The 18,156-nt window shown below is 48.0% G+C and overlaps 1 protein-coding gene across 3 annotated transcripts in view; it reads left to right on the top strand.

Annotated features, from left to right (window-relative positions):
- Positions 1 to 16,993, top strand: part of LOC144731513 (hydroxylysine kinase-like) — a 34,930-nt gene extending 17,937 nt beyond the window's left edge. For 2 of the 3 annotated variants that reach the window (XM_078612622.1, XM_078612623.1), the window contains exons 2-6: positions 2,623 to 2,950; positions 5,829 to 5,971; positions 7,404 to 7,584; positions 8,923 to 9,241; positions 9,862 to 16,993. In XM_078612622.1, the coding sequence (XP_078468748.1) occupies positions 2,626 to 2,950; positions 5,829 to 5,971; positions 7,404 to 7,584; positions 8,923 to 9,241; positions 9,862 to 10,036 (1,143 nt within the window). In that variant the 5' untranslated portion in view covers positions 2,623 to 2,625 and the 3' untranslated portion in view covers positions 10,037 to 16,993. Of the gene's footprint in view, positions 1 to 2,622; positions 2,951 to 5,828; positions 5,972 to 7,403; positions 7,585 to 8,922; positions 9,246 to 9,861 lie in introns of those variants that run through there. The other variant, XM_078612624.1, reaches the window with a different exon arrangement.
- The last annotated feature ends 1,163 nt before the right edge of the window (positions 16,994 to 18,156 follow it).

Here is an 18,156-nt window from a genome sequence, read left to right as displayed (position 1 = left end):
TGTCAAACAATTCGTAAAATTATAACAATAGAAATCGCGGGACACGAGCAGAAATTATTGCAGGTGTCAAGCGATGAATGAAGAAGCATGAGCGCGCTGGAGGGGTCACAGGAGTTTACTAGCTGCGTGATGACCCTGGCTGCCGTGGCTATCTGAACTGGTCCTGAGCACCTCACTCCGCCAACGCACATTGACCAGCTTGGTAAAGTTTCGATTTAAAGCTTTCGTGACTGCAGGGATTCATCTTATTGGTTCTTTCGGTAAAGTCACGTAGAATTGAAATAATAAAATAAAAAAAATAAAACATAATAAAGTAATTCTCACGACGTTTCGGCCACAACGCAAGCAGCCGTCCTCAGGTGGAGAGCAGGTCTGTCGGAAAGACAGCGTCTGAATGAGTCTTAATGAGACTTTCCGACAGCCCTGTTCTTCACCTGAGGACGGCTGCTTGCGTTGTGGCCGAAATGTCGTGAGAATGACTTTATTATGTTTTATTTGTATTTTATTATTTCCATTCTACGTGACTTTACCGAAAGAACCAAGAAGACAGCTTGGTAAAGTTTGGTCAAAGAAACTGCCGTGATTAACATGGCATGGGGGGGGGGGGGCCTCCGTGTAGCAGTTGGTTCACATAGGGCTGTGAATTATTTGAGGTTTATTCTATAAGGGACTAGCTTGACTACCCGGCTTGGCCTGAGACTTGGATTCTTGTCTTGAATTAACACACGGCATACGCGGAGGGTTGTGGGTGGGGGATGCGTGACGTCAGCAGACACACTGCGTGACGCTGCCGCATGCGGGTGACATCGCAGATGTGACGTCACCGCTCACCTGCCGTGCAAAATATATCCATTAATGCGCCCCCCCCCCCCCCCAAATACAAAAGTCTATTTTTATACTTTTTGCATTGTGTACAGTCTGGAAGCTACCCACATGGCAAATTTCAAGTTTGTTGCATGTCGGGAAGTACGCTAAACATTTCGAACAGACACACACATTCACAAATTTCCATTTTATATATACAGATAATTTCGGCCAGGGCTGCCCTGTGTCAGTGACTCTGAAAACTATGTTCACACCCGGCACACCACGTCCTCCGTGTACCTTTCGCTAGAGCTGTGGCTACCGGGGCTGTGCCGCCTACTCCACTCCGCACCAGCGACCCGGAAAATATTCGGTGACAGATTAAGCCCTGATTATTATTCACACAATTACACATGCGATGGAATTTGAACACGTGATTTTGTGCTTACGGGACACGGTGTTTACTCGGTGGGCCATAGCTGCAGCTCCGCAATGCTGCATAAACCCACGGTTCTTGTTATAACTCCAGTTACAGTAATGCTACTTTAACAGGCACTGGCTGTATTGCCACTGAAATACACAAGGACAATTCTCTGTTATTACGAATCTTATATCTGACATGTTTTAAGCGGTGCCTTTCTATTTTTAGTTCTTTGGGTAAAGTCACGTAGAAGGGAATGATCATCAGGTGATGATGATTGCTTGTGTCGCAGTCACGCAGAAGGGAAATAATAAAAATATGAAACAATAAAAATTCTCACGACGTTTCAACTGCAACACAAGCAATCATCGTCAGGTGATGATGATTGCTTGTGTTGCAGTCACGCAGAAGGGAAATAATAAAAATATGAAACAATAAAAATTCTCACGACGTTTCAACTGCAACACAAGCAATCATCGTCAGGTGATGATGATTGCTTGTGTTGCAGTCGATGATGATTGCTTGTGTTGCAGTTGAAACGTCGTGAGAATTTTTGTTTAATATTGTTATTATTTTATTATTTCCCTTCTACGTGACCTTACCGAAAGAACCAAGAATATGAATCCCTGCAGTCACGAAAGCTTTAAATCAAAATTTGGTGCCTTTCTGTTCAGAGAAATGTGTTGCTACTAAATGTGATGCGAGCAAAGGGACGTGTTTATTGATCGCTGAGCACAGTTATCGATCGATTGACTTCATGGCCGAGCGATAGCGCGTTGCAAATGTTTGTGGTACGAGCCCCACGACCACCCCGGTGAATACTGTGGGTGTATGAACTGTTAATATTGCGCACTGTCTGCTTCACAGTCGGATGTTAAAGATCTCGGAGATGTCATTTGAATAAGTAGCGTGCCACGTGTGTCGGCACAACTGTGTAAATGCGAAAACTTCTGTGGACTGTCCGTGAAGCTTATCGCCTCCAGGATGTAGCCTTGTATGTATGCTGACTTTGTTTCGCACCGTACGTAGCCAACCGTGCTGATCGGAGGTGCCTTGCGCTGTACGAATGGAGCGAATGCCAACGTGCACTTGCAAATCCAAAGCTTTTTGTTGTTCTTCTTGGTTCTTTCGGTAAAGTCACGTAGAATGGAAATAATAAAATAATACAAATAAAACATAATAAAATAATTCTCACGACGTTTCGGCCACAACGCAAGCAGGACGGCTGCTTGCGTTGTGGCCGAAACGTCGTGAGAATTATTTGATTATGTTTTATCGTTATTATTTTATTACTCCCATTCTACGTGACTTTACCGGAAGAACCAAGAAGATGAATCCCTGCAGTCACGAAAGCTTTAAATCGAAACTTTTTGTTGTTCTCGTTTTGTTCGTTAAAGACGATGCAAACCGTGCCGCAGGACAACGGCCACGACCACGAGAAGCCGTGCCTCAGCGAGTCCCACGCGGAGAAGCTGGTGGAGCGCCTCTATGGGGTGAGCGTGGCGGGGGTGAGCCCTCTGGCGAGCTACATCGACCAGAACTACCGCGTGCTGGCGCGTGACGGCCGCCAATTCGTGCTCAAGGTCACCAACACGCGGGACAGCCAGCGGCCGCAGCTGCTCGAGGTGCAGATGGCCATGATGAGGTTCCTGCAGCAGAGGGGCTTCCCCATGCAGGAAGTGGTGGACAACGTCAGCGGGAAGATCATGTCGCTCGAGAGCATCGGTGAGCTGCGTCCGCGGGGCCCCGGGGGTTCATCGACATCGGAGCGTAGATGTACCTCTTCTTGGTTTTTTCGGTAAAGTCACGTAGAAGGGAAATAATACAATAATACTAATAAAACATAGTAAAATAATTCTCGCGACGTTTTGGCCACAACGCAAGCAGCCGTCCTCAGGTGAAGAACAGGGCTGTCGGAAAGACAGCGGTCTGAATGGGCACCACCAGGCTTGGCAGCGTATATTTAAGCTGGGTTGGAGGGGGGAAGGGGCGCCTTGACAAATGAATTTGCATATCAAGAGGAATTTAGCATATTTCTCCTATCTCTCTTCCAAATAAATATCCTGTTTCTGATTAAATCTCTCTCATATCCCTACAATTGATTTGATTTCGCTGCACTGAACTCTGGCTCCCACAACGTAGCACCACGCAGCAGCCTATGATACCTGTTTAATGCACGGTTGTCACCCATAGAAGCCCTAATCCAGGCTCAATCTGCTTAGCTTTCAGATCTTATGATAGGGCACATTCCAGGTGATTTAGTCATAGGCTGATAGTAATCATGATACGAATACAGCATTGGTTTATACTTGCAAAGACAACAATCCTCAATATCAGAGCATGAGACGGTGGTGTTATACTGGGTTGCACTCCACTGACGATAAGTGACCTTTAGTTTTTTGTGAGGTTGGTGGATGTAACGCGCTGCTTGTTGGTACTGGCCCAAAGGTCCACATTGGGATCTTTGTTTGGCGTGTGGGATAAAACTGGAATGACTGCTCATGGACAACCCACACGCACGAGACGATAACATCTGTGGTGAGAGATCAGAAGCACACTCGCTGCATCTCATCCACTGACCACCTGATTGGCCTGCAGGTTGGTGGATATCATGTTTGTACAGTTCACCGACCCCGCCATTCGCCAACTGCACAGTGTGTTCCACCTCCCCGCACCTCCGATGAGCACGGTTGGCTACGCACGGTGCGAAAGAATTTCAACATACATACAAAACCTAAATCGTTAGTTTCGTTTTTACTTATCTAGCCAGGAGACCCTGAGAGATGTTTTAATGGCACAGAGAAGCAGACGTCAAACTCTTTGCATCGAGTTCCGGATTGATTGACAAGGGGAACACGTCAAACCAAAACCATTTAATACATTAATAAGCATAGATGGGAGAGAGATGTCACAAGCGATATATTGTAGGGATACGAGAGGAATTTATTCAGAAATAGGATTAAATTTTCGATTTAAATCTTTCGTGACTGCAGGGATTAATCTTCTTGGTTCTTTCGGTAAAGTCACGTAGAAGGGAAATAATAAAAGAATAAAAATATTATATTTTTTTATTATGTTTTATTTTTATTATTTTATTATTTCCCTTCTACGTGACTTTACCCAAAGAACCAAGAAGACAGAAATAGGATATTTATTTGGAAGAGAGATGGGAGAAAGATCTATCTGCAAGAGGAGAGATTTAGAGTAATACAAACATGTCGATACAGAGCTTAGCTTTCCCCCACACTTACTCCGACCTCCTGCATCGCATCACTGCTACTATTATTATTATTGTAATCATCATCGTTACACTTGTTTTCACAGCAGAGACTCGCCAAGTATCGGGAGGGTCTTATCAAATGTTGCAGTTGGGGGGGGGGGGGGGCGCGGGGGCGACGGTTGTCGTGTGTAGTTTCAATTGAGCATTGCTGACCGAGACATGCACTTAATTAGTTCATATAAGGCATGGCGGGACAGTTGTTCTGTAGACCAGAATTAATTAAATTTCGATTTAAAGCTTTCGTGACTGCAGGGATTCATCTTCTTGGTTCTTTCGTGACTTTACCGAAAGAACCAAGACAGAATGAATAAATTTTGGTGGTTTGGGCTTGGCCCAACACTGGGCTGCTGAACACTTGTAAAATAAAGAGCTTCGTAGCTCATCGGATTCCTCCAGTATAAGCACATATTCTGATTATAATGCCTGGGCTAGCAGCGCTCCTCTAAACCCAGGCTCGGGGTTCATCGCGTGAGCTGACATCGACGCCCAACGCCGTGTATGGAATGCGAAGATCACGGAATGCCGCTGACCCTCATATTTATGCGATGGAGCGAGCGATAAAAGTCGCCTCCTGATGCAGATGGGGCCCCCATTCACCCTCCTCCTAAGTATATTGCTCAAGGTGAACCCGGGGAATTCAGCTAGACTCGTGTGCTGACGTGTCCGTTCTGGCCCGAACCTGGGCGAATTGCCCCCGGTTCCGGCCAGCGTGCGCTGGGGCGCGACTGTTGCGTGCCACGTTGCAACTTTGGCGGATGTCTTACGCATGGGTGTGGCGAGGTATTATTCCTCTCGACTGCTTTATTTATCTACAGCGGTTTAGACAACAAGGCCCATATTGGAATGCGAATTTCGGAATGCGTTCGTGTTATTCATTTCTGCGTTAATAGTAACCGTGAAAGAAAGTCATGAGAAAAAAAATCGCTCCAACTTGCTATTGTGGGTGGGGGGGAAAAAGAGATACTCTATTCAAGTTACAAGAGAGATTGGCGTTTTAGAGACTACACCAATTTTGTGTGCGTTATAAATCGGACTTGGCATGTTCATTATTGTTATTAACCATTTAATATTGAGCAGCAAATTGTCATTTAATTTCCTAAAAAAACTGTAGCCTTGGCTATCAGTTGAGCAATACATAAGAGACCCTGTGTAGTATAGCGCGTGGGTAATGTGGTGAGTCGACACTTTGGCCTGACCTTGGAGGTTCCGATAACAGCTTCCGAACAGCTTTTTATGTTCCAGAAAAAGGAAGCGACGGGTGAGACTGCACTAACCGTGGTGACCTTTCGACCTCGCTGGCGACTGCTTATTGTGAATTCTCAGACTGCGGCGAAGGTGAGAAGGAGTTCAACGTGCGGCTGCTCACGTACCTGCCCGGCGTGCCGCTGTCCAGGGTGCTGGCTGACGGCAGCCTGTACTACCAGGTGGGCAAGCTGGCAGCAAGCTTCCACCAAGCCCTGCAGCAGGTACGAGCCCACGGGCACTGAGGGGGTGCGTCACGACGCGTCTCTTGACACGTGACGTGAGAATATTCGGCAAAGTGAAAAGGCAAAAAATAAATTTCTCGCAAATTACTTATAGATTTGAAGCTTTCGTGACTGCAAGGATTCATATTCTTAGGTTTTTTCGTTAAAGTCACGTAGGTAAAAAATTAAAATTAAAATTAATAAAAGTAAAATAAAATAAAAAATCACGACGTTTCGGAGGCAACACAAGCTTCCGTCTTCAGGTGAAACCGTCACAGCACGCTTGCTGTATCAAGTAAATGCTTTTTTACCTATGTGACTTTACCAAAAAAACCTAAGAATACGCAAATTACTTCATTGGGAAATGCATAGCGATGGTTTCCCCAACGCCTTACTGCGACAATCTTTAAAAAAAGTCTTGAGTCTCGGCGAGGCTTTTCTCTCGGTAAGCAAGTGTGATGTGACGTAGCGAGCCCACTCGCTCGGAACGTGAGCAGCTGTTCATAATTGGCAACATGAGACTCCTTCCAAGAGATGGAATGGCTGGTTTTCAAGAAACGTATTTTTGTTGTTGTTTTTTTTTCCCCCCTCCCCCGATTTTATTCCAAGCGTCGGGGTGGAGCGGTGGCGCAGTTGTGCGCACACTGCGCTACGAACCCGGCCACCTGAGTTTGATTTCCGGCCACGGCTAACATTCGTGGCAAGTGATATCTGAACCAGTCCTGCCCCCCCCCCCCCCTTTCCCTTGTCCTCTATCCTTCACCAACCTACACTGACCAGTTTGGCGAAGTATGGTCAAACACCCGACATGACCAACACTGAATACGGCAGAGCCTTGATAAGGGCTGCATGAGTTGTGGTGCTAATTGGTGTCATGTCTTGAGATGGGGAAAAAAATCTCATTCTGTGCATCACCTCTGGTTAGAGAATGGCCCGCAGAAGGTGATCTCGCAAAACTACTTCTCAGATCCATTCAAGTGTCCTGTTATTCGCAAATAACAATCGTACATTTGCCATATAATAAGTCAAGGATGAGACCAGAACATTGTCAACTGGGACACAATTCTGATGTTTTTCAAATGCTACGGGACACTGGAATCAGCCTTTCTGCAACGCAGACTGTAGTTTGCTAGCTTGACGTTTGTTGTCTTTATCTTACATGTGTACTCACTGGCCAATGCGATTTTAATCTCGTATTGCATTTTATTTTATTTTGAGACCAGAACATTTTAAACTGGGGGCACAATTTTGATGTTTATCAAATGCTACGGGACACCGGAGAACAGCCTTTCTGAAACGCAGACTATCCTTTGCTGGCTTTACATTTGCTGTCTTTATCTTACGTCTGTACTCAACTGGCCTATGCAATGTTAATCTCGTATTGCATTTATTTTTTTCATCTTACCGCCTTCGTTTTTAAACGTGTGCGCAGTTTGAGCACCCGTTCCTGCACTACCTGCAACGAGACGATTTCATCTGGAACCTGTCCAACACCCACCTGCTCGAGGCCTACCTGTTCGCTCTGGACGGCGACCCCAACCAGGGTCTGGTCAGGGAGGTCATCGCCAAGTTCCGCGAGGAGATCCAGCCCAACCTGCACAAGTTCACCAGATGTACGCTTGCCTCGCAGCTTCACCCGGGACGTAGCCCCATGCCTCAGGGGGCGAGGGGCGGTTCAGGCCACCGACGAGGCCTTGAAGCCACGACGGGTGCCACGTATGTGTGTATGTTGAACTTCTTTCGCACCGTACGTAGCCAACCGTGCTAATCGGAGGTGTGGGGGAAGGACAACACACTAAGCACACAAATCAGTTCTAAAGAAATTAGTGTTCAATCTGGGTTTAAAAGTGTCTAGCTCCAGTGACTTCCTAATATCGGAAAGAAGAGCTTTCCAGACGGCCGCAGAAGTGCATCTGAAAGCGCGCGATGCGGTGACCGTCTTTGTTTGTTGGATGGTTAGCCAAAAGCCGCTGCGAGGATGACCCGAGTTTGCGTGATGGTTTACGCTGCTTAACGAGATCAGCAAGGTAATGTGATTCATTTGTGCCAAGCATTTGATTTGCAATGCGCTTTACGTGATTACTTTTACCCAGTATACACAGATGCATTACAAGGCATTGCATGTAATGGGGAACACTCGCGCACACACACACTCATCATCGGTGAAATCAAATGACAGGGTTATTACATTCAGACCCGACTGTGTATAAGTCATAATTGTAATTTCTACCAAATCATTTTTCACTGGATGCTAAATTGTGTTCAACAGTTTTTTGTTAAAGCTGGGGCCTTGCTTCACACACATACTTATAGTAATAATGATGTACAGCCCTTTTTGTCAATGCACTATCTGGACGATGGCATTCCCAGGCTGTGTAGGGGGGCATGGCGGTTGTTTTGCCACCTTCACCACGCTGGTAGATAGGATCCCAGGACTGGTTCGGATATCAGTGATGCTCTCCAAGGCCGGGAATCGAGGGCTCGTGATGCAGCGTGCAAACCACTCCACACCGCTCCATATGTCGCCCCCGTACAGGGTTGTACGATGCTGGTGGATTATTGTAATTCAGCGCCTTTGGAGGCAGGAGGAGTTGGTGAATCACTGAGACTCTGCGGTGCCTTTCTTTGACTCGCACACGCGAGAGAGGGGAGGGGTTGGAATGCGCGGCTCTGCGTATACGACGCTGGTGGATTGTTGTAATTCTGTGCCTTTGGAGGCAGGAGAAGTTGTTGAATCACTGAGACTCTGCGGGGCCGTTCTTAGACTCGCACACGCGGGCAATGCGCAACACCAATCGTGCGGCTGGAATAAAAACGGCACGGGCACGAACTACGACGACGACAAAGGGGAGGACGGTCGACGATAAAAGACAACGGGCGAAATAAAATTCGACGACGAGAGCCGTAACGCGTTTGCGCACGCCGCGCGTGCCGTCCCCCCCTCGCCGCAGGCATCATCCACGGTGACTTCAACGACGACAACATCCTGGTGCAGGAGGTGGCCGCGGGGAGCGAGCGGCAGCCGGGGCCCAAGTCGGCGTCGGGCGACACGGCGAACGGAGCGCCGCGGCACTGCGTCTCCGGCATCGTGGACCTCAACTCGATGATGTTCGGCTACCACGTGTACGACCTGGCCATGGCCATCATGTACATGATGGTGGAGAGCGGAGAGGCGATGGAGGCCGGGGGTCACGTCCTGGCCGGCTACGAGAGCGTGCAGCCCCTCAGCGAGGACGAGAGGAGGGCCGTCTACTTCCTGGTGGCGTGCAGGTGAGAGCGGAGGGGGGGGAGGGGGGCCGGGCCGGTCCGGGGCAGGTCAGAACAGGTCGGGTCGGGTCTGCCCGGTTCGTCGTTGGCCGCATCGGGGAAAACGTTGGCTTCAAAAACCTGTGGCGGTTGCGTAACGAGAATTTAATCCAGATCTGGCGAGAATCCGATAAACTCGATGATCGTGCGGCAAACCACGGGGTGATTGACCATACTTCACCACGCTGGTTAATGTGTATTGGTGAACGGGGGGGTCAGTAGCAGTTTAGACATAATAATGCTGATTATCATGGTGTTGCTAATAGCACTTCGACGGATGCTTCTGATGACGATGATGATGATTATAGAAAAGACACTTCTAGCGATGTTGTTTACGATCATGTTGCTGATCACGCTGATGCTGCTGCTGCTGGAGACGAGGAAGATGAAGACTGCGACTTTCCTTCCGCTGGCACTTCTGCTGCTGACCACGAGACTTGATCCAACTATGGCTGCGATTCCTGGTCGCTGAAATCCCAGCCGATAAACAAGCCGGCAGCAAAAAACTTCTTGAATAACAAACGAATTTTAACCGTCACAACAGCAACGGCAACAACAACAACATGGTCTACTCTTCCCCGCAGGTTCTGCCAGTCGCTGGTCATGGCCCGCTACACGATCCTGCGCTACCCGCAGAACGCCGACTACCTGCTGATAACGGCACGCACCGGCTGGGTGAAGCTACGCGAGCTCTGGACCAGGGGCCTGGAGGACATACAGAGGCTGTGGTCCGATGTGGCGGCACGGTATAGAAACTAGAACGGCAGTGGAGTTCGAGCGGACGGCGAGGAGAGAGAAGGGGGAGTTGGTTGGTTGGGGGGGGCCCAACGTGAGACGCGTCCTTCCACTCGCCCCACCGGTACCTCCCGAGGCTTCGCAAGGAACCGGTTTCAACTTGAACGTGGCGCCGTTGGTTTTGGACAGGTGCGATCTTTAAATACGGAATCTGAAAAATGTGAATTGCTCGTGCCAGGCACTTAATGCATAGAGGAGGTTTTTCGTGGCTTCAGGTTGAGGAGGCCACAAGCGCCACCTCAGGTTTTCCATTCTCGGGCGATGGCGCGCGCGTCTGGTGGATTCGTTGAGTAACTGGAATGCGACGGAATTGGCTTCATCGGCAATACGATACAAGTGCATTGAGAGACCGTCTAAATCCGCGTCGCTGGGAATCGCCCAAAACAGGAAAGTATTTACTCATTTTCTTCTTTGAAACTTTTCGGAGATAGGAGACGATCGTAGACAAGAAGGACGAGGAAAGTTTTGGGCCTGGACTTGAACAGGGGGCAGTAAGATGGGAGATCTTAGTTGCTGGCGTGCAGAGAATGTTGAAGGCGATTAGAGGGGGGCGGGAGAGGTAGGAGCGTTGAGAGTCCATGGAAGATCTTGAAGACATTGAAGGCGTCTTCAAGATCCTCCATCTTGCAGTTGAGTCGGAATTAGGTTGAGAGCACAGTGGAGGGATCGGAGTACCGGGTTGATGCGTTCGCATTGATGGGTGCAAGTTAGAAGGCTGGACGATCACGTGCACTTAGGAAGGTGGGGGATTTGTGGAGTCCACAGAGAGGAGGACTCCCTCCATGATTAATCAAGGGGCATGATGAGGGCACGAATAAGATTCTTGAGCAGCAGTTACATCGGCGCTTTCTCCACCGGACAGGTCAGAGGTCGCAAACGGGTTTTGATTCCGTACCCGTACCCGGCCGCACCAGGGTCGCAAACGGCTACCCGTACCCGTACCCGGCCGGGTAGCCGGGTATCGGGTAGGGTACGGGTATCGGGTACCCGGTTGCGACCTCTGGGACAGGTGCACATATCTTCCCAGGAGAAACCGGTCCATAATTGGTCCCTCGCAATGGAGCTTCATCATCATCATCATCACACTTTTCTTTCACGTTCCAGTTCTCAACGAATCCACCTGTGCGCACCGAGTGACGGGCGGGGGCAGCACAGGACCGTCGCAGACAAAACCCATTGTTGTATTGTGCTTCTATGCTCCCGTGTCCATTCTTGTCCGCCTTTAACCCGCACTGACCGGCACGGTGAATTGTGGTCGCGTAACCCCCAACGGACCAGCACGACGTGGGGTGGTCGGTCTCGTGCAGCGGTGGATTGACACGAGGCCTGTACGCGTGACTCTCAATCTCACGTCACCGGAGGTTGAACAAACCTGAAGTGGAAGCTGTTGTTTTCTCAACCTGGAGGCACTGGTCACCCACTGCCTTGTTGCATATGTACATACACGGATTTATACAGATTTCCACACACATGTACATTTGCTTTCCTTAGGTCACGTGTGTATGCATGTATGTATACACGCATGTGTACATTCATACCTACACGCATGCATTCATATGTACAGATATAAATATATAAGTCCACTAATAATTTACATAGGGACATGTTGGCAAATATATACATCTGTAAATACATGTACAAACATATACCCATGTATGTGTACGCAACACATGCATGGGTATATGTTTGTTTGGGGCGTACCTTGACATTGCTTACTTAGGCCTATATAATTATATTCGTGTGTATAGCACATTGACCTGTACAGGGTGTCCTTGAATGTACCCATAATTAAATAATCGTAATTATACATCTAATTGAACTGTGCGGTTCAAGTTTCTAGTTTGTTATGTTCGTGCAGGATGGTCTCATGTGCAAGACTGACCTGGGGCATTCGGATGGCATTAGGGAGAGTGATGAATGCCATGTTGCGAACTACGTCAAGGGATCTTTAACGTGTCCTCCTGGCTGAAATATTGGCAGCAAAAACTCCTTACCGTGCTTGCATTTGCCGATCGCGAAAACCTTGAGCGAATCCGTGTAGGCAGGACGCACAAAAGGCGTGCACCGAGTGTACAAAATAGCTGCATCCGTTGGTCATCCATCTTTCTAGAGTGGTTGTCGACAGTAGCACACGACAAACGCATGTGAAACGATCGCAGGTGGGATGTTGGCAAACGCCTGGGACTTTTAACTCTCGATATGATGCGTGTCAACGCCGATGGTCGACACGACATGGCGGTTGAGAGGGGGGGCATGAGACCCGGATGATGGAATCTTCACATCACCAAGTGTGATTGGGTATGTGATTTGATAAACCTAGCTCGGACGGCAGTCCACTGTAATTAATGTTCTTCAGTGATGGGTGGACACCCTGTAACAGGTACACTCACAATCTTATACAGTAAACGTGTACATTGAGATATGTTAAATGCATGCTGTTAGAATTATGGTGTATATGTGTTACTGTTAGGGATGTTCCAGATTTTCGGACGAATCTTAAAAAATCTGACAATCAGGCCGAGACGTAAAATTTGGGGCAAAATAAATAATCGTTTTATTGATCTGAAAAAGTGATGTCACCTTTTTGTGACATCACTTTCACGCCAAGAGTGGTGTCACGTGACATGAGGTAATTGCCACGTGACACATCACTTGTTAAAACGCATCAAAATTAGTACATCGTGTAAGTGGTAAAAAAAATCCATGAAAAGATCCATAATTGTTGTTACAAATGCAAACAAATATTTTTTCTAAATCAGAAAATCACCCATATTATTTGACATGCATATGCGTATCTGTACACGTAAGTATGGGTGTGCATACACAAATACTAGGCGTGTCGCTATGCATAGATAATAAACAGACGACTCCTACACCCGCAAACGTTAGCATCTAATCGTGCATTTGGGAATTGATTATTTACAAGCGATGCAAACGACGTCTGAGCGACACGATATGCATTGCAGTCGTGCAAAGTCGAGTGAACGAAAACTGTAGAGACGAGAACGAAAAAAAAGCGTGAAACAATGCAAAATGCGAGTTTAATCACCGATGGTGACCCATTTTGCAGGACCGGTGTTTGTGTCGGTCGTGTAACGACGCAAGCGGATCGAATCCTCGACCGACGGTGATTCCGTATGCTCACAACACATGGTAAAGTGTGAGCGTTAGAATCGCCCAGTAAACCGTTTGGCCAACGTTGGTCGAACGTTCATCCTTGCGCTGGCCCAGAAGTTCCACGTTTACTGGGAAGCCACTTGCATTCCATCCGTGCAATCCACCTCGTTGATTCGGTCAACTAATCCCTGCAGCCACCAGATGTGCCGCGTTCACCACATTTGGTCATTAAAACCAAATTGTTTAATCTTGAATCCATCGCAGCGCCCGAATCGTGACGATACGTCGAACTGCTGGATGGTGGGGGTAGTTTGATTCGTACATGCCTAGTATTTACCTACATGCATAACCTGCGCACAGGATAGTACTGGCATAACGCGTGTAGCCAGTTTTACGCCTTCCAAAGTGCCTTTTTTTAACAAAACAGGAGAGACGCGAGTGGTCCAGTTACAGAGAGCTATCCTCCAGAAACGATGCTTGCGTTCCTCTGCACGGCTACGTCCTGGTGCGACAACCTGTGGTTAATCCCAACCTTGCTCATCGCTCCCTGCCGTAGCTGCTCGTGCATTAGGAACGTACTTTTGCTGCATCCAGCGCTGTCGACAAAATAGCGTTCACATGTAGTTCACGCAGATTTTCAGTGCAGCGTGCAACGAGTGCCTAGCTTTGAACTGTTGTGTCGCGTTGTTTTAGTTTCCCGCTCCGCCCCCACCTCCCCGAATATATTTCACGTTAAGTGTATTTGTCTTGGCGCAGGTGAGAAGTAAAATAAAAATCGGCGCAAAAACAACTTTCGCCACGTAAAATATAAAAATCGAAAAAATAACAAAAATATAAAAGAATGTTAAAGAATATATTCCCGATGGCGCTTGTTGATGTGTTTTCCAATTATGCTGTCAATATCGTGCCTTTGTGCAAAGTAACCATTTGAAAATCCTGAAAAGCAGTGCACCACCCTGTGTGCCTCGCGCTTCCAAAAATAAGTCTCCTGAAAATTCAGTTATTGAAAAACGACGTGTTTTGAATGGCCAAACCCTCTTCAAAGAACCGTCTATACGTACACACGCAAACCCCTGAACAGGCTTAGGCTGAAATAAAGCAACAATGCGGATGCCGAATTTTTTTAAATTCCGATGTCATGTTTGGATTTGACATCCTTCAACGCTTCCAGACAATACTTTCACAGGACCAAGCTTACAAACGACAGAAGAACACACGCTAGTTTTAGCCCACGGAGTTTTTAAGAGGGCAAATCGCAGTTTTCGGATTTTTAAATCTGATGTCATGTTTGGAATTTGTCACCCTTCAGCATCTCCAGATGCAAACTTGATTAGCTCTGAGTTTGTGGGGGAAAAAAAAACACCCAAGTCTAAAATGTTTTGGTCCTACATTTGAGGGGCCTGTAATGAAAATGCCGGTTTTTCAATTTTTCCAAGTCGTAAATGTCGAGACTAGGCTCTCGTCGTTTCAATTTTAATCTCTCCAAACGCTTTAGAACATCATTGTAATTGACATCGCTCGCTCGGTGAACTTATATTGGGGAGACATGAATGGTTATGTTAAGTGGCTTATTATTACTGGAATCTTTAGATGTTAATAATCATTATTTAGTTGCGGTTGATGATCAAATGTGACGGTGCTATCGTTAGGGTCTTTAGCAATTGCACCACAATCGAGGGGTGGTGTCCCAGAATAACCTGGTAACCCACACGTGTTATTGTTCTCTCTAACCCCACGTGTGACTTCTTTGAAGCACTTGACAATACAATCATCCCATCAACTTTCCCCGTACAGATGTTCCGCACAGTGGCCTTAAAACATTCGCTCCCATCATCTCCTCCATCCCCTTACTCTCTTTTACAAAGCCCTACCTCTCACGAAGGTGAGCTGCTTGTTGTGTGGGTTATCAAGTTTCCTAACACGCCCGCCAGTTGCAGTAGAATCTGGCTATGAGCACACCCTTTACAGAGCAAGGCCGCCAGTGTAACGTAAGAATGTGTTGCCATATAAGAACTGTGCTTATAGCAGGTGTGCTTATATCCAGCTCCTACTTCATCTGTTTTTATTTGCCAATGATTATTGCCCAGGGTCCACAGCATGGCGGCTCGTCGCTCGTGACGCCCACATGCGGTGTTGTGTCAACGCAAACCACAATGCAATGCGATTTGTGTTATAGAAGTGTCCGAATGCGACCCCTAATGGCCTGCGGCCTAACCGCGTGCCCATCTCGTCTTGAGCAGGTTTTGAGCCTGGATACTGCTCGGATGGGCGACCACCTTGCACAAAACACAGGTGCAGTCATAGTGGGCGATCCGGGCAGTAGAGGGCAGTGCAGCGAAATCGATGTTGTGTCTGTACTCCCCCTGACCTTTACCAAAACACGCTGACGTGTGGTCAGATAACCCCTCGCCACCCACTGCTGTGCTGGGTGGCGTGATCCCTTATCCAGCAGTGGATTGACAAACGGGAGATGTACACACACGCACACAACACACGTATGGCCGTGTAGCCAAGACGAAAGATAATCCGTTGGATCTCTTTGACACAATGGAATTGTATCGAACAAATTGTTCAGTCATTTTCACAAGTGAGGGGGAGAGAAGGGGTGGTGGGGGGGGTGGACCTTTTGCAACTCTGACCTCTTTTTAACTCGCTGGTTGCCCCCCCCCCAGTGATCCGGCAGAAGCCGTGGTTTCATTCAGGGGGTTTGTGTAGTGCGCGGAATTTATAGCGGTCCGCATCCAGTTTGGCCAACCATCACCACACCCCCCACCCCCCCGTACATTTCACGTACAACCAAAGGACCAAAGCGCACCCCGCAGTTAATTCAGACTTCACGCGTGGCGCGCCCGCACGCAAAGGAGGCCTTACATTTCTCATGGAATATTTTCCGGGTCGCCGGTAGACTGGAGAAGGCACACGTGATTTTTGTTTTTGTGTAGTCACGGCCGTGGTGTGATTAGTGAATACTGGATGTGGTGTGCCGGGTTGCGGGACGTGGTTGAAATTAAGGCCCGCTCACATGCGCATCCGTGGGTGATGATAATACTGTCAGAATCTTTTTTTCCCCATTCATTTACCCAGGAAATCCTGACTGGTTATGAGATTTTGTATTCATGATGTTCCAGCGTTTAGATGTTTGACCAATTCCTTTGTAGCTTGTTTGGCTCGTGAGAGGAAACCGGAGAAACTCGGGGAGAACCTGGGCATATGAAGGGGGGGGGGGGGGGATAACACTCGACAACTGCACAGATGGATTCAAGAAAGCCACCGTATACTGACATCTGTTGGCCCACTTGCAGCGCAAGGCCTAAAACGGTCTGCTTTTCCCAGACAGTCTTCAAGTTAAGCACTAAACCCAGGCTCTTCTCCGGCTGAGTTTCAAAGATCTGACGAGATTTGATGCATTCTAGGTTAATTTTGTTATTTCGTGAGTTGCAGTTGCATTCAGATATTTTTAAAATCTAAACTACAGTTGACCTTAGAACCCTCAGACACGGGCGTGGGAAGTCCTGGCCTCGTGAAAGATCAGTCGACTTTATTGCGTTGCCATGACCTTCCACTCGGCGGGAACTGTAGTGGGGCGGTGGTGGTGGGTGTTTGATGGTTCTGCTGTAAAGGTTTCCTCTACAAAAGTGGGACACTCCGGGTCGGCACGGTCAAGAGTGTTGCGCAGCCGGTGTGTTGATGTGTTGTCCAGACTTCTCCATTCGTATGTGAATATCATAATGCGTGTTGCACTCCTGTGTATATTGTACCCTTTTTTTTTTGCTAAATGTGAAATAAAGTGAGCTCATGAGGATACATGTGGCGTGAATGAGTGTGTGTGTGCTTGTGTGTGATGGCTGAGTCATGTAGCCCGCATGCCCAGCGACCGCATGCCTAAACATCTTTTGTTTGGCCGAATAGAAGGGGCTAAATGGATGCGACACGGGCTGTAGAAGAGATGGAGTGAAGTGGTACAGGATGACGTGGAGCTGAGTGGACTTGCCGATGACTGGTACCAGCGGTGCCAAGATCGGTCTCTGGAGAAGGTTCATGAAGGACGCTCCTGCGCAACTTGAGGCAGTCGCCCTCCAGCAACAACAGAGGGCAGAGGAGCAACGTTCACAACAACGAGCGGAACGCCGGGTGGCTGAAACGCAGCAAGTTGGCACAGTAAGGGAGCACAGGTGGTGCATCGGCCAGTCCTATCAGTCAGCCGACCCATGGCACCTGGGTCTGCCCCGTGACCTGCCAGCGGGCGTTCGACACTTCACGTGGCCACAACGTGCACATTCAAGTTCATGTATTAGGTATAGCCCTGTGAGCCATTTGGCTCTTGAATCGGGTGCAACCGCAACAAACAAAAAACAAAAACATGAACAAGAAAACATCTTAAAGTGAATGTAAGACTAAGTGCAAACAGAAAATCCAAGAAAACACAGCAAAATGTTGCAGAAAAACACCGTACACCAACGCTGTGTGCAAAAATCCCAGTGGGATGCAAGTCACCAGGCTGCTTGAGAAAAGCGCTGACGATGAAGCCAGTGTTGGCGAATTTCAGATTCTCAGTGGAGTCTCCATGTGAGGCTGTGGGCCTGGTTTCTTACGTGAGTCTGTGGGTACCCTGTGAGAGTCTGGGTCTCGATGTGAGAAAGCGTTGAGATGAAGCCACTGCCAGCGCATTGCAGTTTCTCATTGGGACTGTGAATGTGCGGGTCCTCTGTGTTGAGTCTATGGGTCTCAAGTGTCAGTGTGTGGGTTTCTATGCAAGTCGATTGACCTTCATGTGAGTCTGTGGGTCTCTGTGTGAGTCATTGACGACAACTCTACGCACTTGAAGTAATCGTTTTTTTATTAACGGCACCGGATGAGATGCAATGTGCGTGTGTGTGTGCGTGCGCGCCATTTGAATTGGGACCTTCAAGAGGAACGGCGACTCGCCTGTGATTTGTGTTGTGTTTACAGGAGCGTGGTGGAAATGA

The sequence above is a fragment of the Lampetra planeri genome, chromosome 39 (genome assembly GCF_965212315.1).
Source record: "Lampetra planeri chromosome 39, kcLamPlan1.2.h2, whole genome shotgun sequence".
In the NCBI taxonomy this organism is placed as follows: domain Eukaryota; kingdom Metazoa; phylum Chordata; class Hyperoartia; order Petromyzontiformes; family Petromyzontidae; genus Lampetra; species Lampetra planeri.
Note: the sequence above shows the minus strand (reverse complement) of the source record. Positions and strands in the feature narration are given on the sequence as shown.